At 38.4% G+C, this 27,555-nt stretch overlaps 3 protein-coding genes and 1 long non-coding RNA gene across 4 annotated transcripts; all 4 read right to left on the bottom strand.

The window, feature by feature from the left end:
* Nucleotides 1-323: 323 nt before the first annotated feature.
* On the bottom strand, nucleotides 324-2,420 carry LOC109119785 (uncharacterized). Its single transcript, XR_002027211.3, has 2 exons — nucleotides 1,789-2,420; nucleotides 324-563 (listed from the first exon to the last, which is right to left on the bottom strand). It is a non-coding gene; the product is annotated as an uncharacterized lncRNA (long non-coding RNA).
* A 1,911-nt stretch (nucleotides 2,421-4,331) lies between these two features.
* Nucleotides 4,332-16,391, bottom strand: LOC138347600 (uncharacterized). Its single transcript, XM_069295898.1, has 15 exons — nucleotides 16,266-16,391; nucleotides 15,889-16,176; nucleotides 15,628-15,690; nucleotides 15,216-15,476; nucleotides 14,552-14,755; nucleotides 13,873-14,130; nucleotides 12,339-12,496; nucleotides 11,378-11,473; nucleotides 11,177-11,332; nucleotides 10,287-10,531; nucleotides 9,574-9,920; nucleotides 9,310-9,447; nucleotides 9,155-9,220; nucleotides 5,076-5,152; nucleotides 4,332-4,680 (listed from the first exon to the last, which is right to left on the bottom strand). Exons 1-15 carry the CDS (start codon nucleotides 16,389-16,391, stop codon nucleotides 4,332-4,334), a joined length of 2,832 nt encoding a protein of 943 aa, XP_069151999.1.
* Nucleotides 16,392-17,362: 971 nt separating this feature from the next.
* LOC138347599 (uncharacterized) lies at nucleotides 17,363-17,945 on the bottom strand. Its single transcript, XM_069295897.1, has 2 exons — nucleotides 17,689-17,945; nucleotides 17,363-17,621 (listed from the first exon to the last, which is right to left on the bottom strand). Exons 1-2 carry the CDS (start codon nucleotides 17,943-17,945, stop codon nucleotides 17,363-17,365), a joined length of 516 nt encoding a protein of 171 aa, XP_069151998.1.
* A 158-nt stretch (nucleotides 17,946-18,103) lies between these two features.
* Nucleotides 18,104-25,764, bottom strand: LOC138347598 (uncharacterized). Its single transcript, XM_069295896.1, has 9 exons — nucleotides 25,688-25,764; nucleotides 25,001-25,595; nucleotides 23,980-24,901; nucleotides 23,593-23,662; nucleotides 23,087-23,166; nucleotides 22,839-22,948; nucleotides 22,579-22,711; nucleotides 22,118-22,476; nucleotides 18,104-18,262 (listed from the first exon to the last, which is right to left on the bottom strand). The coding sequence occupies exons 1-9, from the start codon at nucleotides 25,762-25,764 to the stop codon at nucleotides 18,104-18,106; spliced, it is 2,505 nt and encodes an 834-aa protein (XP_069151997.1).
* Nucleotides 25,765-27,555: the final 1,791 nt, after the last annotated feature.

Here is a 27,555-nt window from a genome sequence, read left to right as displayed (position 1 = left end):
TATTAATCCAAATATCTTATTGTATAATAGATTGAGCATCATTAATTATCACATTTAACACTAAAACAATCATTATATTTGTATTTAAAAAAAGAAAATTATCAATAGAAAGTGAAAGGAATAAGATAAGTTGAAAAAATGAAGCATTGTGATACGAAGAGGATTGATTATCTTTGAAGTAGGATGACAGATGTCACAATCCAAAAACTAGTCGTGATGACATCCGTCTTATCTCACAAACAAAGGTTAGCCAAAGCCCAACGAAATAAGGAAATGTGGAAGTAAATCAGAATAAAAAACTAACATATTTTCAACAACATGAATAATATAATATAGCTCAAATATAACCTCAAAGTCTAATTGTTATGTGTACAAACCTCTAAGTATTACATTAGATTAAAAGAAGTACAAGTCTGAATGTCTTTTTCTAGAACAGAATAAGAACATAACAAAAGAGTAAAAGGTATCTACTGAGATGATAAGCAGATACCTCACAACTCTCCGCAGTAAGTCTCAGACGCAAAACAGAAGAAAGAGTGATTACAATGATCTAGGCTCATAACCTACACAAGTGTAGAAGCAAACGAGTGAGTACCAAATAAGACAATTCTCATCAACCAGCAAAAAAATTACGGTAAGTAAAGCAATATATGTCACCCCTTTTTCGCGCAACGGGTTTTTCCAATTTAAGTGACGTTATTGAATTAGGGATTATTTTATTTTTGAGAGTCTCCACTTGCAATTGAGTTATTGTGTTCCGAGTCACATTTTCTTTTAATCCCTAACCAAAAGGAAATGACTCTATATTTGGGTCTGCGAACCAGAAATTCAGGTAAGAAATTCTATTGACCGAGGGAAGATATTAGGCATCCCTCGAGTCCCGTGATTTTAGCATGGTCGCTTTTATTGACTAAAACTCATTTTTACTATTTTTGGATATTTGTGTCTATATGCCATGATTTACTTATTTTTTGACGGTTGAACTTTTATTAGTCTTAACCCAGATGCATAACTGCATTCTCAATCTTAACATTTGGAGACATAATTGTCTTTCCTCTCGAGTTCATCACACCAAATAATCTCAATTTAAACCTCTCGGTTTGAATTAACAAACAAGTAATTATTAAAATAATTTAGACAAGGTGTGTCACTGCATCCTTGAGTTTTTTTTAAGTGTTTGAAAGAAAGGCGTTTATCCAGATTCTTAATTGAAACTAATTTAAACATGCCTAATACCCATCAAATACTACAAAAATATTAAATAAAATTAAAAAAATAAATTTAAACTTCTAGGATACAATATAAAATTATGGGTTATTTATATTATTTTATTTTTATTTACTCTTAAAGTTAATGTTACTATTAGGCCTACACATACTATTTTTATTTTTTTTTATCTTTAAGTTGGTGAAAAAATTATGCTTACACATATTATAACTCTTATTAAACCAAACAAAACACTGATGAATTGCTAAAAAATAATCTCATCCTTTATTCGATAAATAAAACAACAATAATTTTTTAGCCGAATAAATTCTACTTTATCATTATTGGTTTGTAAGTTAAGACAAAACACTACCACGACCTGTTTAAGAAATAACAGCTAACGACTAAAAATTAATAAACAAAAATAAACACTAATTAAAACTATTATCATGCATTAAATAAATATATAACACTCAACACAACAATTCAATTGAATTATGAATGAAGTAAAATGTAAGAGAACTCCTCACAGAAGTACATCAAATTTCACAAATACATTAAAGATTTAAGGCAAAGTTATACCTCAAAATAAAGAAAATAAGTACCGCAAAATCTTAATCGAAGCTCAATTAGAACACCCACAAATCTTTTGTAGATTGTATGTAATGATATATGTGTTCTATTTATAGGAAAGTAGTAATGAAGAAGGAAGAAAAATACCAAAGTGTTGCTTAATTATGATAGGAAGAATATAGAAAAATGAGGTGACTTTTTTTCTCTTTTCTGTGAGTGTGTTGTTGTGTCTCTTTATGTTTTCTTTTCTTCTTCTTTTTTGTGTTTTTGTCTTTTTTTCTTATGTTGTACGTGTGTGGATGTATATTTTTTGTTGATTTTCCTTTGTTGTGTAATAATAGTATGTATATAGGTGTGTGGGGAGTGTTACTGCTTGTTTTTCGTGGGAGGGCGCGTTTGTAGTGTAAGACTGGTGAGTGGGGTAATGGGAGAAAATGATGGGTCAAAATGGGTTAGATTTAGTTTTTATTTTCTAATTTATTTTTAATTTTGTAAAATATAATAATCATAATAATAATCGTAACGTTTACTAATTATTTTGAACTAATAAAATATAAGAAAAGTCAAATAGCTAGTTTAAAAATATAATTAGAAAATACTAGCTTATTTCTGAAAAATTAAACTAAAAGAAAACATATATCTTTTTGTAGTTTTCCAATCTTTTAAACTAAGCTTACTTAAAATACGATGAAAAAATAAAATATTTAATTTATAAATAAAAGCAATATTTATGTACTAAAAAAGGTGTAATACCTTAAGTTCGGTAAAAAATTACGTTTCTACAGATTATCTTTGACTGGAAATACGAATAATTTTTAAACAAAGAAGTAGATAATGTGATAAAGTTTGACCGACTTGTATTTGAAGGAAAAAATATGCGATTGAGTCCTTCGTTTGGACATCCAACATATCCCGGGTTATAAGTGAATCAGGTCATGTGTAGTTCAAAGAGACGAGGAGATGAGTTGGAAGTTAAGTAAGGTTCCATCGAGGATCCAAGTCGCGACTCTTATCCTTACTAAAAAAATAAAAGCTAATAGTCAAAAGGAAAATAAAAGTACAAACTCTTATCTATGCAACATCTCTTGAGTCTTCACTTGAGTCTTGACTTTCTAATATCACCTTGATTTTTGGGGGAATATCTTGATCTTGAATAAACTCGAGGCTTAACCTTCCACTTAAAATGACAATTTGAAATGCTCTTGAATGACTGCATGTTTTCTTGATTACAAGCTGAATGAAAATAGATGTCAGGAAATAAGGTTGGTACATGCATTGAAGAAATCAATTTAAGCTATCATAGGGATTGATCATTCTGAAAAAAGTTGAAACTTTGTTCTTGAATTTCAAATCCATGTCCGCTTGAAGAAACCTAAAAACCATTACAAACAAAAGAAATAAACAAAAAAAATTCCCTAGTTTTAACTCGAATTTTTTTTTGTGAGTTATTAGAAAATGTAAAAAAAATAAGTAGATAAATAAATAATCTCAGACTAGGAAGTGTTTATGTTAAGAGAAATTAACCCAGTCCCATCATGTAGGAGGGTCCTATTAAACTAAATCACATTATGTAGGAGGGTCCTGCTAATCTAAATCCCATTATGTAGGACGATCCTGCTAATCTTATTATGCAGGAGGAACCTGCTAATCCTATTATGTAGGAGGGTCATACTAAGTCCCATTATGTAGAAAGGTCATACTAATCTCATTATGTAGGAGGGTACTGCTAATTTAAATCTCATAATGTAAGAGGGTCCTGCTCATCTAAAATTTTATGGAAGACTCAAAATAGTTCTATTCTCAAAACGACCAGCGGGTCGTTACATCACCTACAAGTTAAACAAACGTTCGTTCTCGAACAGATAAAGAAAAGAACTCAGCTAAACGCTTAAAAAGCCGAGGATATTTACTCCTCATGTCTGACTCTTTCTTCCATATAGCTTCCTCCGTGGTACGATTCTTCCATTGAACCTTTACTGAAGCAAGCTCTTTTGACCTCAACTTTCAAACATGCCTATCCAAAATGGTAACCGGCTCCTCCTAAAAAGTCAAATTCTAATCAAGTAACACTGAATCCCATTGAATCACATGAGCACCTACCTGATGATACTTCTTTAGCATTGAATATGAAATACAGGATGGATTCTTGAAAAGGCAAAGACAACTGTTACGCCACCTCTCCAATACACTCCACAATCTTAAAAGGACCAACATACCTTGGGATCAACTTGCCCTTCTTTCCAAATCTCATCACACCCTTCATGGGTGAAACCTTCAATAGAACCCTCTCTCCAACCATAAACTCCAAATCCACGAACCTTCCTATCTGCATAAATCTTTTGCCTACTATGATCCATGAGAAGTGTATCTTGGATCAACTTGACCTTGTCCAAGGACTCCCTCAAAAAATCGGTACCCCATGGTCTAACCTCAAATGCATCAAACCAACCAATTGAAGATCGACATCTCCTACCATACAGAGCCTCAAATGGTGCCATCTCAATGCTCGAATGATAATTATTATTGTAAGCAAACTCCACTAATGGCAAAAACTAATCCAACTGACCACCAAAGTCAATCACACATTCCCGTAACATGTCCTCAAGAACCTTAATAGTCTGCTCAGACTCACCATCAGTCCGAGGGTGAAAGGCTGTACTAAAATCCACTTGAGTGCCCAACTGCTTCTGCATAGGTCGCCAGAAATGAGATGTAAATTGGGTGCCATGATCTGAAATAATAGTTATAGGAACCCCATGAAAACAAACTATCTCTCGAATATAGATCTTGGCTAACTTTTCTGAGTTATAGGTAGTCTGAACTGGTACAAAGTGTGCAGACTTAGTCAGTCGATCCACGATGACCCATATAACATCAAACTTACCCAAGGTACATGGAAACCTACTAAAAAGTCCATAGCGTCACAACTGGAATCTAGACCCCAGACGAGACCGGCGTCGTTGACCACTCAGAGGTCACAGACAAAACTACATACTTCATTCTTATTTTGTCTAGGTTAATTTTAGCGGAAAATTTGAACTTTTTGTCTTCTTACTTCATGCTAAACATTTTAAACATAACATTATAGGCGTTCACAAATCAACCATCTAATATAGAGATAATCAAATGAAAGAAATAGTTCATGATTGCCTTGAACGTATTTTTGCCAAAACGGCACCAATTCAAAGTATGAAATGAAAGTTGAAAGAAACACTAGTGGAACATGCTCCACTATTTAAAGCCTACATCTAATCTAGATAATAATGGTAGACATCCTCGAAAGCATGAGGGCCTACCAAGTCCGGATGAATGCTCCACGTCCGGATGGCTCCAACGTCAACTTGAAAGCTGTAGCATCCATTTGTGCCTGCACCTAAAAATATAGAGTTTCATGGGATTAATACACATTTGTACTAACTATGGATATATGCAAGCACACACTAAGGACATGCATGAGAAGGATAGCTCTTTCTTAACAACATGATTTATGGAAAGTCAAATCAGTGGACTTGCCAAATTTGGCTTAGGAAAGTCAATGGACCTGCCAAATTTGGATTTGAAAAGTCATGCCATGAGTGTAACATGCATCATCAAACTTATCATTTTGAAAACAACACATAACATATATCACATATCATATCATGTAGTTCATATCATTTTTTATATGCCATGAGACCTTGGGATCATGGACTTGACGTTAGGACTTCCCAAAATAAGGGCTCAACATATGGGACTTCAACTAGGGAGACTTCTTTAGCAAACACAAAGTCTGTTTCATTCATCCATACATATTTCATTTCATTTCGTTCATAGGCTAGTGTGAACACCAGCTATACCTAGGATGTATTTTAAGACTTTCATCGGGTTTGTTGTGCAATGATCAAGAATAACCTAGTGTAATTACTTGAATGTAGATCACTTCTTGATTATCCTATCCTAAAACCTTTGGTATCGTTCATTACATTATGTGCATTATTTGAGGTTGGCCGCATTCATTCTTTGGGAACTTTAACTTTAATCGACATAGATCATGTGAGCATCATGAAATCCAATGTCTCCCCCACACCGAAAAAAGGTTGACTCACCGACCAAAGTGATCCAAAAAAAGCTAGCATACATGGGAATTTAACCCCGCCAGATCCCTATATTGGCAGTATAGGTTCAAAGACTAGGAGAGATAAGGAGACCCATACCCGGCATGCCGGAAAGTCTCATCTCATGAGATTTACGTGAACCTTCGCCCTTCCCTAAAGAAGGCATCAGCGCTCATAGCTAGTCTATCGGTGATCAATATAAAGTTCTATTACATTAAACTCATACGTCATGGAAGCTGGATTCTAGTATGAGGACATCATACTCAATAGATGATTTCTCATCTCATCATTAGTATTAAGTGTGTTGATCTCAATACTTTCATTAAAGTGTTCATAGAGACTGGTCTCTTCATTAACTTTACACTCTCATAGTTGAGTACACTTTGGTAACATTTACTTAGGCTCATTTGAGATTGATCTCATCTTTTATATTAGCCTCATATCATGTTGTCACCATATTAATTAACATTCACATATTTGTTCTTCATAATTACTCACCCCTTTTTATGTGAATGTTTATTTCATCATATGCCAATGCACTTGACCATTTATTGTGTTTCACACTCTTACTTAACCCTTGTAGGGTTTCATCACTTCATTGTTCATTTCATCATTTCATCATTTCATTTTTCATTTCGTCATATTCCAATGCAGATGGACATTTAGTGTATCTTACACTCGTACTTAACCCTTCTAGGTTTTCATCATTTCATAACATACATCTTAGGTTCACTTATTTTTAACCGTATGCTAGACTTATGGGTCGATACATACAAACCATGAGGCTTCATTCATAGTTTGTCAAGTGACTCATATCTTCCTAAGATTATGTAGTACAAGACTTATGTATCTTGTATGTATGCCAAGATCTCGATTTTGATCTAAGTAGGTGGCATTATTCTTAAACATTTAATTCACGTATGATTTATGTATCAATATGGAAATTAGGGCAAGCGAACCAAAGTTTGAACCCCTTGGACAATATTTACATTTTTCCTTGACTTTATTTTTAGTCCCCATGACATTGGGACCCTAGATCGAGCCCTAACATCACCATTCTATCTTTATTTTTCTCCTTGGATTCTCCTCTTATTTGGCCAAAGGGTTGTGGGATCGAACCCCCATAATCACTTTTTATTTTCATTTAAAATTGTGTTGTCCAACTCGCCTAGACCAAGAGGTTGTGGGATCAAACCCCCATAGCCTTTTTTTATTTTACTCTTTATTTCGCTGGGAATTGGGAGGTTGTGGGTTCGAACCCCCACAGCCTCCTTAGTTTTTTTTATTTAAAATTTTCCTTAGCTATGCATAGGCAGTGAGGTTGTGGTTTATTTTCCTATTTAGTTCGCACATTCTCCCTTCCAACCTTGAGGTCGTGGGTTCGATCCGCACGCCTCACACTTTATGTCTTTTACTTTTCTTTCACTTCTTTCGCTGCATGGAGGTCGTGGGTTCGATTCCCATGCCTCCCATTTTATATTATTAATTTTTGCACTCAACTTCTTCAGCCAACGTACCCCATGTCGATTCCCCATAATTCCATTTCTTTTCTTACGATTTCAAGGCAGTACACGGGTGAGGTCACAGGTTCGAATCCTGGTGGCCTCATCCCTTTATTCTCAAATAAATTTCCAGATTTATTCCTCTACATTTAGCCTCAATTAAACTTGTAAATTTTCTGGAAATTTAGTCATTTTTTAGCTTATTTTCACCAACATTTTCCCCTTGAAATCTTAGAGAAATTTCATTGATCTTTTAACAGATTTTGGGGTGCATTTTCATAAGTTCGTTTAGCCAAAATATTGATACTCAAATCAGACACACTTCCATTTCAATGAACATCACGATTTACAGAAGTTCATGCACGTAAAATTATGACCAAAACATTATCAATTTGAAGCCTTAAGCCAAGAACCTAATTTACAGTAACATGCTTGCACACACACACACACTTGCACATAATTTTGAATACATGGTTGTCTTTAATACAATTTCAAATCCACAAACATAATCATATTCATCATGAAAATATAACATACACCTAAATCTACTAGCAATCATACTTAACCTACGATTGAATGGGATCTAGTGACAGGGGTATGCAAGAGGGGAAACATTCCTAGTTTTTGAATGATTAATATGATTCTTAAGGGGTCTCTTGGGAAAGGGAACAAGAGTGAAAAAAACCCGTACCTTTTTGAAGTTAAACCCTTGACTTTCTGCCCAAAAATTCCTCCCAAGAACACGTCTAGGCCTCCTTAATGTCAACTCCACTCGAATGACAACCTCTCTTAGTCTAGTGGGCGATTAATGTTTTGGTTTCTTGTGATTTCATGTGAGTTCTTCAAGTGTGAAGAACTTGGTTTATTTTTCTGCTTTTGTATCTTATTTTGGCAGCGAATTTTCTTATGAAAGAGGAAGAGAGATTAAGCGTGTGAATGGAGAGATAAACGTGAGGGAGAGTTGGAGTTATAGGAGGCTCAGGAGTCTAGTTTTACGACTTAGTCAATAGGGTTTTATTTATTTAATAAAAATCTGATTTTTATTTTATTTTAAATCAGCTAATGAATAATAATAATAATTAATTAATTACATTAATTCAATAGCCTAAATAAAAATGACATTAATTCATTGCTTCCACCTATGTTAGAACCCGAATAAAGCAAGACTTCACTTCAAGAGCTCCATTTTGGCTCTCTCTCCCCAAATTTCCCCTCCATCTTATTAATTGAATAATTAAATATATATGTAGTGTAATTACGATATTACCCTTATCCTGGAAAAAGGCCATTTTACACCTAGACACTCCAAACCTAATATTTCTTCTTTTTAAGTCTAGTAAAGACTCCTTTGGGGAAAACTTTCATATTCGAGAGCTCTATATGGTTGGACCCAACCTTTCCAAGCTCAACTAATTCCCCAACTTAGTTGGCTTGGCTGTAGCAAGGGTTCCGAGGTATGGTTCTACGCACATTCTAATCATAGGCATTCTTGACACATTAAGCATTTCTTATGTTATCCATTTTAGGGTTGTTACATTATCCCCCCTAGGAACATTCATCCCGAACGACATTATCACTATTTAGCGTAATGCTAGTCAGATCATAACATATTTACTATGCACAGCCAAGCAATAGCAATAAAATATGGAGATATAAGGAAACTTAGATTTAAGAGTAGGAAGTCTAACCTCAAGAGCTGAAAAGATGAGGATAACAGGTTCTCCTGTCGGCCTCAGCCTCCCACATAGAACCCTCAACAAGATGATTTCTCCACAATACCTTCACTGTGGAAATCTCCTTGTTCCTCAATCGCTTGGCCGGTCTGTCTAAGATCTCAACAGGTACCTTTTCATAGGACAAGTCTTCATCGACTCCCAAATCTTTCAAAGGTAGAATCATGCTGGGTCACCTAGGCACTTCTTTAACATAGATACATGAAAGACTGGATGAACAGAAGCTAGCCCCGCAGGCAATGCCAACTCATAGGCCACCTTACCAAAATGCTGTAGGATCTCGTAAATCCCAATATAACTCAGACTCAACTTCCCCTTCCCACCAAACCTCATCACCCCCTTCATAGGTTATATCTTCAGATAGACCTGGTCACCAACATCAAACTCTAAGGGTCATTTTCTATTATCTGCATATAACTTCTGTCGACTGTTAGCAGTAGTCAACCTGTCCCTAATCACTCTGACCTTCTCTAAGTCCTCATGAATGATTTCTGGACCCAAAATGGATGACTCTCTAACCTTGAACCACCCAACTGGAGATCTAAACCTCCTACCATATGGTGCCTCAAACAGTGCCATCCGAATGCTGAAGCGATAGCAATTATTATACGAGAACTCTATCAAAGGAAAATGGTCATCCCCGCTACCCCTGAAGTCAATCACACATGCTCTCAACATGTCCTCTAATGTCTGAATGGTGTGCTCTGCCTGCCTATCAGTCTGAGGATGAAAGGTAGTACTAAGCTTTACCTGCGTGCCCAAGCTTTTCTTGAAAGATCTCCACAAATGTGAAGTAAAACGAACTCCTATATCTGAAATGATAGACAGAGAAATCCCATGCCATTTCACAATCTCATCTATGTAGAGTCTCGCATAGTCCTCGGCTATGTAAGTAGACTTCATAGGGATAAAGTGGGCAGACTTAGTCAATCTATCCATAATAACCCATACAGAGTCGCGTTGTCTCCTATTCATTAGAGTACCAACAACGAAGTCAATATTAATGGCCTTCACCTTTCAAGTCGGAACCTTAATAATCTGAATAAGACCCTCAGGCTTAAGATGTTTTGCCTTAACCTGCTGACAATTAGGACACTTGGCCACATATTCTGCAATGTCCTTCTTCATGCCATCATACCAATAAATCTACTTAAGATCATGATACATCTTGGTGGAACCTGGGTGTATGGAATATCTGGAACCATGGGCCTCTGCAATAATCCTGGTCCGCAAATCATCCCCATCTGGTACACACAACCTGTGTTGATACCTAAGTATGCCATCACCTCCCAAAGCGAAAGAGTCATTCATCTCTATCACCACTGATTCTTTCAACTCCATTAACACAGGATCAAGATGCTGACCCTGCTTGACGTCAACTACCAAGGATGATTCAGAACTAGGATGAACTAAATCACCCCCACTAGTAGAGTCAACCAAACTTACACCTAGTTTGGCCAGTCTGTGTACATCTTTTGCTAACTCCTTTGTTAGGATCGAATTCACGCGCACACACTAGATGAATGAAGAACACAAGAACTTTCTAGAGAAAGAGATGAGAAATCTAGAGAGAGAGAAAACCCAATATTTCGTGGTAAAACCCCGTGAGTAAACTTCCATGGCGGTGAGGTATATTTATATGAATAAATCAAAGTATTTTTTGTTACAGAGAATAAATAGGAAAACCTAAAATAGAGAATAAATAGGAAAACCTAAAATAGAGAATAAATAGGAAAACCTAAAATTAATCAAGCTCCACTGCCTAACAATTCTCCCACTTGGAGACTGACTCAGTCATCCAAAAAATACATTCTCAAAAAAAAACTCTTCATCATCAACATCTTTACCGCACCGCAACATCTGTAGCAACAACTACAGAATACCAACCGAGGTTTTACATAACCTCAGTTTCCCAACATCAACACATTTCGTCAACATGTCTGCCGGGTTCTTTGCACCCTCTATCTTCTCCAAGCACATATCACCATCCTCCACTGCCCTGCGAGTGAAATGGTATCGCCTTCTGATGTGCTTTGTCTTCGAATGATAGACTAGATTTTTCACCAACTGTATGGCACTCTGGCTATCTGAGTAAAGAATCTTCTCGCTCTGCTTCTTGCCCAATTCCTCAAGATAATCTATCAGCCATATTATCTCTTTCTCAGCTTCAGCTATTGCCACATACTCAGCTTCAGTAGATAAAAGAGAAACACACTTTTGTAGCCTGGACATCCAACTCACTGCTGTTCCACCTATGGTGTAAATGTACCCGGATGTACTCTTGCTCGAGTCAACATCCCCACAAAGATCAGCATCCACAAAACCCTGTAGAGTTACCTTTTCTTTGCCAAAACAAAGTGAAGTACTGGATGTACATCTCAGATATCTCAGAAGCCACTTCACAGCTTCCCAATGCTCTTTCCCAGGGTTCGCCATGTACCTGCTAACTACTCCCACTGCATGTCCTCTATCAGGTCTAGTGCAGACCATAGCATACATCAAACTACCAACTGCTGAAGCATATGGAACGTGCCATGTGATCACGCTCCTCGGCAGTCTTGGGTGACTGATCCTTTGACAATTTAAAGTGATTTGCCAATGGAGTAGTCCTTGGTTTAGCATCATTAACCCTGAATCTGCTCAGCACCTTCTCAATGTACAACTCCTGAGATAGATTTAAAGTGCCAGCAGATCTATCCCGAGAAATCTTCATCCCCAAAATCTGTTTTGCTGGACTCAAATCTTTCATCTCAAATGCTGCAGACAACCTTGTCTTCAAATTATTAATCTCCCTCATACTAGATCCTGCAATCAACATATCATCCACATACAAGAGTAGAAAGACATATGAATCAGTGTATTTCTTGAAGTAACAACAAGGATCCTTTTCAGCTTTGCAGAATCCACTCTTGGTCATGAAGGAGTCAAACTTCTTGTACCACTGCCTTGGCACTTGCTTTAGTCCATACAAGCTCTTGGTGAGCTTGCACAGCATGTGTTCCTTGCCTGGAACCACAAATCCTTTCGGTTGCTGCATATAGATCTCTTTGTCCAGATCTCCATATAAAAAAGTTGTTTTTACATCCATTTGCTTTAGATGCAAATTTTCCGATGCAACAATACTCAATAGAATTCGAATAGAGGTTAACTTCACAACGGGAGAGAATATTTCAGCATAATCAATACCTTTCCTTTGTGAATATCCTTTAACCACTAAATAAGCCTTGAACCTTCTTTTGCCATCTGGTTCAGTCTTGATTCTGAACACCCACTTGTTCAGCAAAGCTCTCTTCCCTGCAGGTAGCTCAGTCAACACGCACGTGTCATTCTTTTCAAGTGACCTCATCTCATCATCCATGGCTTGCTCCCACTTGATCGAATCCTCCACCTGTATGGCCTCATCAAAAGACTCTGGTTCTCCCTCATCAGTCAGCAATATATAGTGTAATGAAGGTGAATACCTATCTGGTGCCCTGATGGATCTGGATGATCTCCTTAACACCTGCTCAGGTGTAACTTGCTCCACTTCAGATTCTTCAGTAGGAGTTGGTTGAGTATCTGCTTCGACATCTCTGGGGTTACTCTTGTCTAACTCAACCTCAACTCCCACTTGCTTTGTAATTTCTAGAACCTTCTGCTCTCTGTCCTTGTACAGGACAGACTCATTAAATGTCACGTCACAATGTCTCAGGATCTTTTTGTTCTTGTCATCCCAAAACCTGTAACCAAACAAATCAGAACCATATCCTATGAAGTAACACTTCACAGCCTTGGCATCAAGCTTGTCTCTCTTTTCTGGATCAACATGAACATAAGCAGTGCAACCAAAAGTCCTCAAGTGTGAGTACTTGAGTTCTTTTCCTGTCCACACCTCCTCTGGAATCTTGAACCCTAAAGAAACTGATGGTCCCTTGTTGATCAAGTATGCAGCTGTGCTCATAACATCCGCCCAAAGTGTTTTGGGCAGCCCACAGTGTATCCTCATACACCTTGCACGCTCATTCAATATTCTGTTCATCCTCTCAGCAATTCCATTCTGCCTTGCCTTACCAGGAACTGTTCTCATCAATCTGATTCCCTCAACTGCACAGAATGCCTTGAACTCTGATTTGTCATACTCTCCTCCATTGTCAGACCTTAGGCATTTGACTTTCAAACCGGTCTGATTCTCAACTTTAGCTTTCCACTTCTTGAAAGTTTCAAACACATCTGACTTATGCTTCAAGAAGTAAACCCATACCTTCCTGCTGAAATCATCAATGAAGGTAACATAGAATCTAGATCCTCCAAGTGATGATACTGGAGATTGTCCCCAAACATCTGTATGGACCATTTCCAACCGCACATTCTTTGGCTCTCTAGGAGTATTTGTGAAGCTTACTCTTTTCTGTTTGCCCATAACATAGCTCTCGCAAGACCCATATCAACAGACTTCAGACCCTCTAATGCTCCTTTTGCAACCAGTATCTTCATTCCTTTAGTACTCATGTGTCCAAGTCTGTTGTGCCACAGACATGAACCGGAAGCACCTTCAGCAACAGCGGCCATGTTTATACACCCTGCAGTGGTGTACAAGGTTCCAGATTTGGTGCCACGAGCTACTACCATAGCACCTTTCACGATCTTCCACGAACCTTTCCCAAACTCTGCTGCATATCCCGTGCTATCCAACTGACCAACAAAGATCAGATTTTTCTTGATCCCAGGAATATATCTGACATCCTCCAATGTCCACTGGTTTCCCGAGGTGGTCTTTATGCAAACATCCCCCTTTCCTTCAATCTCTAAGGCTTTATTGTCAGCAAGATATACTTTTCCAAAATTTCCAGATTTAAAACTTTGGAAAAACTCCTTGCTTGGAGATGAATTGAAAGATGCACCAGAATCCAAAATCCATGATTCAACCGGGCTGTTCACACTAAGGATTAGAGCATCCCCAATGTCCTCTGCTGAATTTACAAAATCATTATCACCTCCAAATTTTTGATTCTGTTTGCTTTGTACAGTTCGTCCGAAAGTGTCCTTTTTCTCCACAATTCCAACAAGTCACATTTGATTTGTTCAGTGATTTTCCTCGATTCTTTGATTTTGATCGAGCATGTTGATTTTGGCCTTTCGTCTTACTTCTCCCCTTTCGATCAACGCTGAGAGCACTGCCCGATGAATCTCCCACTTCTCATTTACGAATACTTTCACTAAGAACAACATCACGAATTTCATCAAACTTCAGTTTCTCAGATCCACGAGAACTGCTAATCGCAGCAACAACACTATCCTAAGACTCGGGCAGAGATGACATCAAAATCAACGCCTTAATTTCATCTTCAAAATTAATATCCACCGCATTGAGTTGACTCACAATCATATTGAACTCGTTTATATGATCAGAAATGGATTCATTCTCAGACATCTGTAAATTGAACAATCCATGCATTAAATATACCTTGTTCATAGCCGATGGTTTTTCATACATGTTTGACAGTGCCTTCAACAGACCGGACGTAGTCTTCTCCTTCACGATGTTGAACGCCACGTTTCTTGACAAAGTCAACCGGATCAACCCTAGAGCCTGACGATCCTTAAGTTTCCACTTCTCCTCAGTCATGGATTCCGGCTTCACCCCGGTCAACGGTTCGTGAAGATCTTTCTGGTACAGATAATCTTCGATCTGCATCTTCTAGAAACTGAAATCGGATCCATCAAACTTCTCGATTCCAAGATTCAAACTATCCATCTTCTGTGATCGTGTTGAATCTCCTTAGCTCTGATACCAGTTGTTAGGATCGAATTCACGCACACACACTAGATAAATGAAGAACACAAGAACTTTCTAGAGAAAGAGATGAGAAATCTAGAGAGAGAGAGAGAAAACCTAATATTTCGTGGTAAAACCCCGTGAGTAAACTTCCACGGCGGTGAGGTATATTTATATTAATAAATCAGAGTATTTTTGGTTACAGAGAATAAATAGGAAAACCTAAAATAGAGAATAAATAGGAAAACCTAAAATTAATCAGGCTCCACTACCTAACATCCTTATTTTCATCCTCAATGTGGGTTGTACTTCATATGCCTATCCTGCTCAAAGCATCATCTACAATATTAACCTTACCTTGATGGTAGTAAACATTCATGTCATAATCCTTCAACATTTTCAACCATTTCTGCTGAAGTAGATTCAACTCCCTCTGTGTGAACACGTATTGGGGACTCTTGTGGTCTGTGAACACATCCACATGCACTCCATACAAGTAGTTCCTCAACATCTTAAGTGCAAACACCACAATTGCTAACTTAAGGTCATGAGTGGGATAATTTTTCTCATCAACCTTGAGCTGTCTTGATGCATAGACTATCACCTTACCACCCTGCATAAGAACACAACCTAAACCAACCCTATATGCATCACAATAAACAATGTAATTCTCACCACACTTAGGCAAAGTAAGCACCAGAGCTTAAGTGAGTCTGTCCTTGAGCTCCTGGAAACTCTTCTCACAAGCCTCCGTCCATTCAAACTTGGCCTTCTTCATAGTCAGAGTTGTCAGTGGGGCAGAAATGAAATAAAAGCCCTCCACGAACCTGAGGTAGTAACCAGCCAATACCAAAAAGCTATGGATATCTATGGGAGTAAGGTTTTGGCCAATTCATAACAGCCTCAGTCTTTCTACGGTCCACCTCTACACCTTGATTGGACATAACATGACCCAGGAAGGTAACTGATCTAAGCCAAAATTCACACTTGCTGAATTTGGCGTACAACTGATTTTGTCTAAGTACCTGCAATGTTAGTCTCAAATGTTGTTCATGATCTTCCTTGGTACTAGAGTAAATGAGAATATCATCAATGAATACTATCACGAAAGAGTCAAGGTATTCACGGAAGACCCGGTTCATGAGATCCATCAATGCACCAGGTGCATTCGTGAGACCAAATGACATAACCAAGAACTCATAATGACCATAACGGGTATGAAAGGCTGTCTTTGGGATATATCCATCCCTAACCCTAAGATGATGATACCAGGAATGAAGATCAATCTTAGAGAAGAAACTAGACCCTTGGAGCTGATCAAACAAATTATCTATTATGGAAGTGGATACTTATTATTTATAGTGACTTTGTTGAGCTGCCGATAATCGATGCACATTCTAACGGTCCCATCCTTATTTTTCACAAACAACACTAGAGCCCCCCAAGGAGATATGGTCGGATGAATGAAACCCTTATCAGTGAGATCTTTTAACTGCAGCTTCATTTCTTTGAGTTCAGCTGAAGCCATTCTGTAGGGAGGAATCATAGTTGGTTTAGTAAAGGTTTCTAAGTCGATACCAAAGTTAATCTTTTGTGGAGGAGGGACTCCAGACAAATTATTAGGAAATACATCTAGGAACTCATTCACAACATACACTGAGTCTATGGAAGGAATGTCATGATCTAAATCATTAACACTCACAATATTATAACCCCTTGGACATTATTTTATTGGCCTTAAGTTTAGAAATAAAGGGATTAGTATGACTCGAGTTGTACCCCTCCCAGACTAGTTCCTCTTCATTAGGGAAATAAAATCTCACCACTCTACTACAACAATCCAAACAAGTATAACAACTGTGAAGTCAGTCCATGCCAAGGATAACATTAAAATCATGCATGTGTAACTCAACCAAGTCTACACACATAGTCTTACCACTTACAACTATTGGGAAATCTTTGTATACTCTATCGTTCTTACGTTTTCTCCTAAAGGAGTATTAACCACTATAGGATCATGCAAGAACTTCAAGCATTATTTCAAAAGTGAGAGCGAGCAAAGGAGTTACAAAGGAAAGCGTAGAACATGATAAAGTAAAGCATAACATAAGTTGAGAATACTCTTAGCATACCTGTGACCACATCAGCGGACTTCTCCTACTCCTCCCTGCCCTTTAGGGCATAAAACTTGTTCCTCTTATGAGGCTCGGCTGTTGTTGCACCCTGTGGATTAGGACTAGGCTGAGCATTATCTTTTGCCTGACCTCTTTTCTATGGGTAGTCTCTAACCATATGCCCACTCTTGCCGCAACCGAAACAGGCATTAGTGCCCTGTCTACACTCTCCACTGTGAGCAGGACCGCACTTAGCACAGTTCTTTTTGGGACGCAACATCTCACCTCCATTGGACTTCTTGGGCTCAGTTCTGCTTCCTCTAAGTGTTGTACTCCTCTAGGAATTAGAATTTCTAGAACTCTGCTGCCCCTTCTTGAACCTGGGCTAATCACGAACGCCTAAATTGTTTCTATAGCCTCCATAGCTGGGACCTGCCTGATCTTGAGGCTTTAGCCTCCTGCCATCACGAGCGCCCATATTTTTGCGGCTTTTCTCTACCTGCTGGATATGCACCATCAACCTGGAGAGGTCCATGTTATCATGGAGCATCATTGACCGACACTCCTCCTCCAGATCTCCATTGATTCCTGTGAGAAACCTGTTCATCTCATCCCCGCTATTAGATATAATGGATTTAGCATACCTGGATAATTTAACAAACTTCAGTACTCATCACATCCTTGTTGTTAGATACTAATGAATAAGTATACCTGAATAGTTTGACAAACTTCAGGGAATACTCCCTGACTGTCATTGGTCCTTGCTTAAGGTTTATAAACTCCTGAACCTTCGCCTCCCTCATCTCCCTAGGAAAGAATCTCCACAGGAAGAATGTCTTAAATAGCTCCCAAGTGACCGGAACTCCTCTCAAAGCTCGGCTATCCAGCCACATCTTGCACCAAGTCTGTGCAACATCATTGAGCTGATAGGAAGCCAACTTTTCTTTCTCAGTATCGTAGGCCCCCATAGCCATAAAAATTTTATACACCTCATCCACAAACTCCTGGGGTCCTCTGAAGTCTTAGACCCTGTGAAAATAGGAGGGTTCATCCTCGTGAAGTCTCTCAGCCATGCTACGCACTGGTGGGTTCTCCCTCTCAACATTCTGCCGGTTGACCTGGGCACTCATGTCCTGGGATGCATAGTGATGGTCTGTGCCATCTGGGCCAGAGATGCCCGCACTTCCACATCATTCAACCCATCTGGCTTAACAGGCATAGACACTCCTTCAGCTGAAGCCTGAGGTAGAACTTGATTGTTCCAAGCAGCTGCTACTCCTCTCCTCTAACCAATAGTTCTCCTAGTGTTCATTCCCTGTAAGCAACATGTATGATGTTATACACGCTCATAACATCAGGAAAGTCAAACATTAGTAAAGGCACGATAGGATTAGAAGAAGGGAAATTTCCCTACGCATCATGCAGTCTCTAATCCAGGATAGTGGTGCACTTCACTACCATGACATAGACACTACTCAACGTGGTTGATGTGAACATATTATCCTCGGAATGTAACCTAGTGTTTTGATACCAACTTTGTCACAACAAAAATCTAGACCCCAGACCAAACCGGCGTCGTTGACCTCGCAGAGGTCGTAGACAAGCCTACATACGTCATTCTTACTTTATTTAGGTTAATTTTAGCAAAAATTTTGAACTTTTTGTTTTCTTACTTCATACTAAATATTTTAAACATAATATTATAGGCATTCAAATATTAATCATCTAATATAGAGATAATCAAATGAAAGAAACAGTTCATAATTGCCTTGAACGTATTTTTGCCAAAATGGAACCAATACAAAGTATGAAATGAAAGTGGAAAGAAAAAGTAGTTGAATATGCTCCACTAGTTAAAGCCTACATCTAAGCTAGATAATAACGGTAGACATGAGGGCCTACCAAGTCCAGAACAAAGTTTCACGTCCGGATAGCTAAAACGTCAACGTGTAAGCTCTAGCGTCTACCTGTGCCTACACCTAAAAATATAGAGTTGTATGGGATTAGTACACACTTGTACTAAGTATAGGTATATTCAAGCACACACCAAGGACATGCATGAGAGGGAATATATCTTTCCTAACAACATGATTTCTGGAATGTCACATCAGTGGACTTGCCAAATTTGTATTAGAAAAGTCAATGGACCTGCAAAATTTGGATTTGAAAAGTCATGCCATTAGTGTAACATGCATCGTCAAACTTATCATTTTGCAAACAGCACATAACATATTTCACATATCATAATACATAGTTCATATCATTCTTTCATATGCCATGAGACCTTGGAATCATGGACTTGACCTTAGGACTTCCCAAAAGAGGGCTCAACATATGGGACCTCAACTAGGGAGCCTTCTTTAGCAAACACAGAGTCCGCTTCATTCATTCATACATACTTCATTTCATTTCGTTCATAGGCTAGTGTGAACACCAGTTATACCTAGGATGTAGTTTAAGACTTTCATCGGGTTTGTTGTGCAATGATCAATAATAACCTAGTGTATTTACTTGAGTCTAGATCACCTCTTGAATATCCTATCCTAACACCTTTGGTATCGTTCATATCATTATGTGCATCATTTGAGGCTGACCTCATTCATTCTTTGGGAACTTTAACTTTAACCAACATAGATCATGTGAGCATCATGAAATCCAGTGTCTCCCCCACATCGAAAAGAGGTGGAATCACCGACGAAAGTGACCCAAGAAATGCTACCGTACATGGGAATTTAACCCCGCCAGATCCCTATATTGGCAGTATAGGTTTAAAAACTAGGATATATAAGGAGACCCATACCCAGAATGCCGGATTGTCTCATCTCATGAGAGTACATGAATCTCAGCCCTTTCCAATAAAAGGTATCACGACTCATAACTAGTCTATTGGTGCTTAGTATAAAGTTCCATTGCATTCAACTCATACGTCATTGAAGTTGTCTTCTAGTATGAGGACATTATAGCTCAATAGATGATTTCTCATCTCATCATTAGTATTGAGTGTGTTAATCTCAATACTTTTATTAGAGTGTTCATAGAGACTAGTCTCTTCATCAACTTTACACTCTCATAGGTGAGTACGTTTTGGTAACATTTACTTAGGCTCATTTGAGATTGCTATATCACCTTTTACATTAGTTTCATATCATGTTGTCACCACATTTATTAACATTAGCACATTTTCTCTTCATAATTGCTCACCCCTTTTTACGTAAATATGTGTTTCATCATATGCCAATGCACTTGGTCATTTAGTGTGTTTCACACTCTTACTTAACCCTTCTAGGGTTTCATCACTTCATTGTTCATTTCATTATTTCATTGTTCATTTCATCATATGCCAATGCACTTGGCCATTTAGTGTATCTTACACTCGTACTTAACCCTTCTAGGGTTTCATCACTTCATTACATACATCTTACATTCATATTTTTAATCGTATGCTAGACTTATGGGTCTATACATACAAACCATGACGCTTCATTCATAGTTTGCCAAGTGACTCATATCTTCCTAAGAATATGTAGTACAAGACTTATGTATCTTGTATGTATGTCAAGATCTCGATTTCGATCTAAGTGTGTGGCATTACTCTTGAACATTTAATTCACGTATGATTTATGTATCAATATGGAAATTAGGGCAAGAGAACCAAAGTTCGAACCTCTTGGACAATACTTACATTTTTCCTTGACTTTATTTTTAGTCCCCATGACATTGGGACCCTAGATCGAGCCCCAACATCACCATTCTATCTTTATTTTTCTCCTTGGATCCTCATCTTATTTGGCCAAAGGGTTGTGGGATAAAACCCACATAATCCCTTTTTATTTTTCATTTAAAATTGTGTTGTCCAACTAACCTAGACCAAGAGGTTGTGGGATCAAACCCCCATAGCCTCTTTTTATTTTACTCTTTATTTCGCTGGGAATTGGGAGGTTGTGGGTTCGAACCCCCACAGCCTCCTTAGTTTATTTTTATTTAAAATTTGCCTTAGCTATGCATAGGCAGTGAGGTTGTGGGATCGAGCCCCCACAACCTCTCTTTATTTTCCTATTTAGTTCGCACATTCTCCCTTTCAACCTTGAGGTCGTGGGTTTGATTTGCACGCCTCACACTTTATTTCTTTTACTTTTCTTTCACTTCTCTCTCTGCATGGAGGTCGTGGGTTCGATTCCCATGCCTCCCATTTTATTTTATTAATTTTTGCACTCAACTTCTTCAACCAGCGTACCCCATTTCGATTCCCCATAATCTTATTTCTTTTCTTACGATTTCAAGGCAGTACATGGGTGAGGTCACATGTTCAAATCCTGGTGGCCTCATCCCTTTATTCTCAAATAAATTTCCAGATTTATTCCTCTACATTTAGCCTCAATTAAACTTGTAATTGACAACCTCCCTTAGTCTAATGGGTGATTAACGTTTTGTTTTATTGTGATTTCGTGTGAGTTCTTCTAGTGTGAAGAACTTGGTTTTTTTCTGCTTTTGTATCTTATTTTGGCAGCGAATTTCTTTATGAAATAGGAAGAGAGATTGAGCGTGTGAATGGAGAGATAAACGTGAGGGAGACTTCACTTCAAGAGCTCCATTTTGGCTATCTCTCCCCAAATTGCCCCTCCATCTTATCAATTAAATAATTAATTTTATATTTAGTGTAATTACAATATTACCCTTATCCTTGTCCAAACCTATGATTTCTTCTTTTTAAGTCCAGTAGACTCCTTCGAGTAAATTTCTGTATTCGAGAGCTCTATATGGTTGGCACCAACCTTTCCAAGCTCAACTAACTCCCCAAGTTAGTTGGCTTGGCTGTAGCAAGGGGAGGTCTGGTTCTACACACATTAATCTGTGTGAGCCCTGGTCTAATCATAGGCATTCTTGACACATAAATCGTTTCTTATCTTATCCATTTTTAGGGTTGTTAGAATAGCAATGCGCTCCCACTTCCACTCAGGTATGGGCATCCTCTGAGTCATACCTCTAGGCTTTTGGTGTTCATACTTCACTTGCTGAGAATTTAAACACCGAGATACAAAATCAACTATGTCCCTCTTCATACGAAACCACCAATAATGTTACTTCAAGTTACGATACATCTAAGTAGCCCCTGGATGAATAGATTACCTTGAATATGGACCTCCTCCATATTCAATCTAGTCAAATAACGTGTCCGAGGAACACATATACAACCTTTGATCCTCAAAACTCCCTCACTATCAAGAATTGCAACCTTGGCTTCAACTTTTAACACCTTTTCCCTAATCTTACATAAATCACCATCATGAAACTTTTCAGCCAAAATTTGCTCAAATAAGGATAACCTAGCCTCCATATAAGACAACGCATTATCAGATTCTGAAATATCATGTCTCACAAAGTTATTGGCTAAGGATTGGACATCCCTAGCTAAAAGACGCTCGCCAACTTGTAATATGACTAGACTACCCATACTTACCGCCTTCCTACTCAAGGCATCTGCTACCACATTTACGTTGCCTAGATGATAAAGAATAGTCATGTCATAGTCTTTAAGCAACTCCAACCATCTCCGCTGTCTCATATTAAGATCTCCCTAATTGGATATATACTGGAGACTACGATGATCCGTGAACACCTCACAATGCACACCATAAAGATAATGCCTCCAAATCTTCAATGCGAACACAATAGCTGCCAACTCTAAATCATGAATAGGGTACTGCCTCAAAGCATAAGCTATCACCCTTCCCTTCTACATCAAAAAACAACCAATACTAATCCGAGAAGCATCACAATATACAACAACACCCTCTCTCTCTCCACTAGTAGGTCAAAATTGGAGTAGTAGTCAATAACATTTTGAGCTTTTGGAAACTTACCTCACACTCGTCAGACCACTGAAAAGTCACCTCCTTCTGTGTCAATCTAGTTAATGAAGATGCAATGGATGAGAAACCCTCAACAAACCGTTGATAATAACTTGCAAAGCCTAAGAAACTCCAAATCTCTGTAACTGAAGCAGGTCTGACTCAATATATAACCGCCTCAATCTTCTTAAGATCCACCATGATACCCTCCTTGGACACTACTTGTCCCAAGAATGTTACCGAACTAAGCCAAAACTCACACTTTGAAAACTTTGCATAAAGTTCTTTCTCCTTTAGAATCACAAGCACAATCCTCAAATGATGCTCATGTTCCTCCTTACTGCATGAGTATATCAATATATCATCAATGAATACAATAAAAAAGGAATCTAAATACGGTTTGAACACTTCATTCATAAAGTCCAAAAAGGAAGCAGGGGCATTAGTAAATCCAAAAGACATCACCAAAAACTCGTAATGGCCATAACGTGTTCGAAAAGCTGTCTAAGGGATATCCTCTGCCCTAACCTTCAGCTGATGATAGCCAGATCTCAAATAAATCTTGGAGAAAACTGAAGCACCTTGCAACTGATCAAATAAGTCATCAAGACGAGGTATCGAGTACTGATTTCTAATGGTTGCCTTGTTCAACTTTCAATAGTCAATACACCTACGCATTAATCCATCTTTCTTCTTCACAAATAACACTGGAGCACCCCAAGGAGATACACTCGGTCTAATAAAACCTTTGCTCAACAAATCCTACAACTTCTCCTTCAACTCCTTCAATTCAGCCGGTGCCATACGATAAGGAGGAATGAAAATAGGCTGAGTGCCTGGTCCACATCAATACAAAAATCAATATCACAATCTGGTGGAAGATCTGGCAAATTAGTCGGGAATACCTATGAAAATTCAGTCACCACTAGAATAGACTCAAGCATAGGATTCTCAATACTAGTACCTCGAATGTGTGCCAAGCAAGCCAAACATCCTATCTATACCAACTGACGAGCCTTAAGAAATGATATCACACCCGTAGGAGGGTGACAGAGAACCTCTCTATTCTACTATTGGAATTCAAGGCATAGCTAAAGTGTTGTCTTGGCATTGCAATTTAACATTGTGTGGTAAGAAGATAACCAATGCATACCAAGAATCATATCAAAATCTATTATATCTAAGACATTTAAATCTGTATGAGTGTCATACCCCATCAAGGTAACAATACATAATCGATACACCCGATCTACAACTACAGAATCCCCAATAGGAGTAGAAACACCTATCGACAAATCAAGAGATTCACATAATATATCTAGACTAGGAGCAAAATATGTGGACACATAAGAATAAGTAGAGCCTGCATCAAATAATATAGTAGCTGGTCGATGACAAAATGGAATAATACATGTGGTAACAGCATTTGAAGCCTCAGCCTCCGGCCTACCCGGAAAAACATAACAGTGAGAACGACCTCCCTCAGATTGTGAATCTCCATGACCACCACCTCGACCAGAAGAAGAACCACATCTACCACTCTGTACACCACCCCTAGCTGGAGATTGTGCAGCCCTGGAAGTCGAAGCCTGAGAACCCTGATGTAAGCCACCACGTCTGGTCCTAGGGAAGTCTCTCACACAGTGTCCCATATCACCAAACTCAAAATATCCCCTACGAGATGCAGGCTGATGAGAGGAACCTGACTGACCAGAATTCCCTCCACAAACTATAGGCCTAGAAGATGAACCCTGTAAAGTATGCACTAAGCTCGAAGAACTATGCCCAGTGTAACAAGCCTCAGACGTAGGTATAACAGTATGAATGGGTCTGCTGAATTGAGAGTGATAACCTCTACCTACATAATCTCGACACCTAGGCAGAGCACCACCAAAATCACTTGAATAACAGGTTCTTTTACCCTCACGCTGCTCAAATCCCTCACGTCGAATCATCTCGAACTCCTTAGCAGCATCCACCACTTTATGGAACGGAACACCAGAAGCAGCAACCTGATAAACTCCTAGACGAATTGGAATAATCAGCCCCTTAACAAACCTCCTCACTCTCTCAGCCTATGTGGGAAGTATCATCGAAGCATTCCTAGCTAAGACATGAAATTTACCCTCATACTCTGCAACTGACCTACCACCTTGATGCAAAACCTAAAACACGGTCCTCTTGCGCTCCCTCTCACTGCATGGAAATTTTTTTGATATAAATATATGAGTAAACTGAGTCCAGGATAGTGGAGGAGATCCAGCTGGCCTACTGCTAATATAATTCCTCCAATGCTGCTTGGCAGAGCCAGTCATCTGAAAGGTTGTGTACTCAACTCCATGAGACTCCACTAATCCAAGATTATACAACCTCTCATGACAACTAACTATAAATTCATATGCATCCTCAGTTAAGTCACCAATATAAGTAGGAGGATTCATTAGTCTGAAACTCCCAAACATCTTTTGCTCATCAATGGTCATAGAAGGTCTGTTCGCCAAATGTGATGTAATATTTGGAAACTCCATACTATCCAAACGAGGAGCTACAAAAACAGCTAGCAGAGTGTTGGGAGTCTGAGAATCTGGAGCAACTATAGGATCTAAAGTCTGACCTCCAACACGGATCTGTGAATCATCAAAAGTGACAGGAAAAGCTCTTGTCTGAGCCATCCCCTCTAGGACTCCTAACATACGAGCCAAGGTATCTTGAAGCTCGACACGATCTTGCACATCCCCATGAACAACCTCTTCATGAAGAGGTAAGGTCCTATTACGACCCTTGGTAGCTATTGGTACCTGACTTCCATAGGTACTACAATACGGACCCTACCCCGACCTCGATCTCGTCCCTCCCTCTACCTTAAAATAGTGTTCCGAGAAGCAAGCGCAAGAATAGGATCCTGACCACCACTTGCAGATGTATGAGTCCTCGCCATCTAAGAGAATGAGATATCGAGATAAGAATTTCAACAAGATCAAGTTAGCACGATAGTGAATGAAAGAACAGAATATGTCCTAAATGTCCTATAGCCTCTCAAAGATAGGTATGGACGTCTTCATACCGATCTGAAAGACTCTACTAGACATTGCTCTTGTACTCGTGAGACCGATGAACCTAGGGATCTGATACCAAATTTGTCACGACCCAAATTCACAAGTCGTGATGGCACCTATGTTCCCAACCAGTAGATAAGCCAACCAACATATTTTAACAAACTTAAATAACTAATAAATAAAAAGACAAATAATTAGCATATCTTCTAAACTGATTTCCTTATAAGTAAGAATGCGAAAAACTGAAAACAATATGCTACTCAAGAATTGGTGTCATAAGTACAAGAGCTTCTAAAATACGATGCAATTCTGAAACTAAAATGACAATTCTAACGTAAGAAATATCCTATCTGAATAATGAATAACAGAATAAGTAAAATATAGAGGGAGGTGTGGGACACTGAACAACCAAGCAACTCACAACAACTCCAAGACACTCGAAATTCGGACTCATATTGGTCCACAAGATGTGCTCCTACTCGGAATCGAATCTGCACCACCAAGAGTGCAACAAGTGTAGTATGAGTACGAAACCATGTGTACCGAGTATGTCTCATTGACCGACAACGAAGAAGTAGTGCTGGGAGTTTATATAAGAAAAATTAATTCTTTAATTATACAAGTATATAGTTCACTTACCACTCTAGTTCCATCAAATAGAGGTAGTCAAACATTAAGAAATTTTCAACCACCAAATAAAACACAATATCATCAATAATGAAGGATGTGATGAAATTCAATGTAATATGATACCATGAAATGATATGTCTTAGAATACCCAGTACTCTCTCAACCGTATATACATGATACTCCTCGAAAATACATCGAGAGTTAATGACCCATGGGGGACTCGCGAGGTCCATATACCGACACGGGCGATCTCAATGTGTATGTGCGGACGATCTCAACGCACTATAATCACATAAAACAATTTTTGCACGGATGGTCTCCACGTGCCCAAATTATAATCTTAACATCTCACCATCCCCAGCACGGACGATCTACACGTGCCTAACTTATACTCAATCTCATGTCAATGCATGTACACATTATTATGCATCTCAATCAATCAATCTCAACATAATACATAACCACCTCAATTATCACAACTAAACGGGTGAAATAAAGAAAACACCATCACACAACGATTCAAGTCAATAATGTATCAGCTAATGCCCATATGCTTTGGCACTCTCACATTACAATCCACATTCTATTGTAGTAATTTTTCCTTTTATAACACTGGTACTCGTATGAATACCCGTCACACCATTGATATGAGACCCCTATATTTCGCCCTTACCCCTTGTCTATTCCATTTTTAAAAAAAATATTTAATTAGGAAAAATATCCTTCAACAAGTCTAAAAGTCTTAACATACCTTAAATGCCAAACCTCGTGCCAAAAAACTTCAAGATTTGAACTTTCCTTTCCGCAAAGTTTAAGAACGTTTCCAATCTAACAATTATGCAATATTTATAAGCAAATCAATCCTTAGACACCCATATGCTATATGTCTATCCTAACTCAAAACTCACCAAACTTAAAATTCTATATCCATATATTAAACTCCCACTATAGGGTAATAATTGTTAGAAATTTCCAAAAATGAAGCAAATCTTTCACACCCAACCTTACAACTGGAAGTATTCGGAATTCAATTTATTTGTTTA

Source organism: Solanum lycopersicum, chromosome 3 (genome assembly GCF_036512215.1).
Source record: "Solanum lycopersicum chromosome 3, SLM_r2.1".
Classification (NCBI taxonomy): Eukaryota; Viridiplantae; Streptophyta; class Magnoliopsida; order Solanales; family Solanaceae; genus Solanum; species Solanum lycopersicum.
Note: the sequence above shows the minus strand (reverse complement) of the source record. Positions and strands in the feature narration are given on the sequence as shown.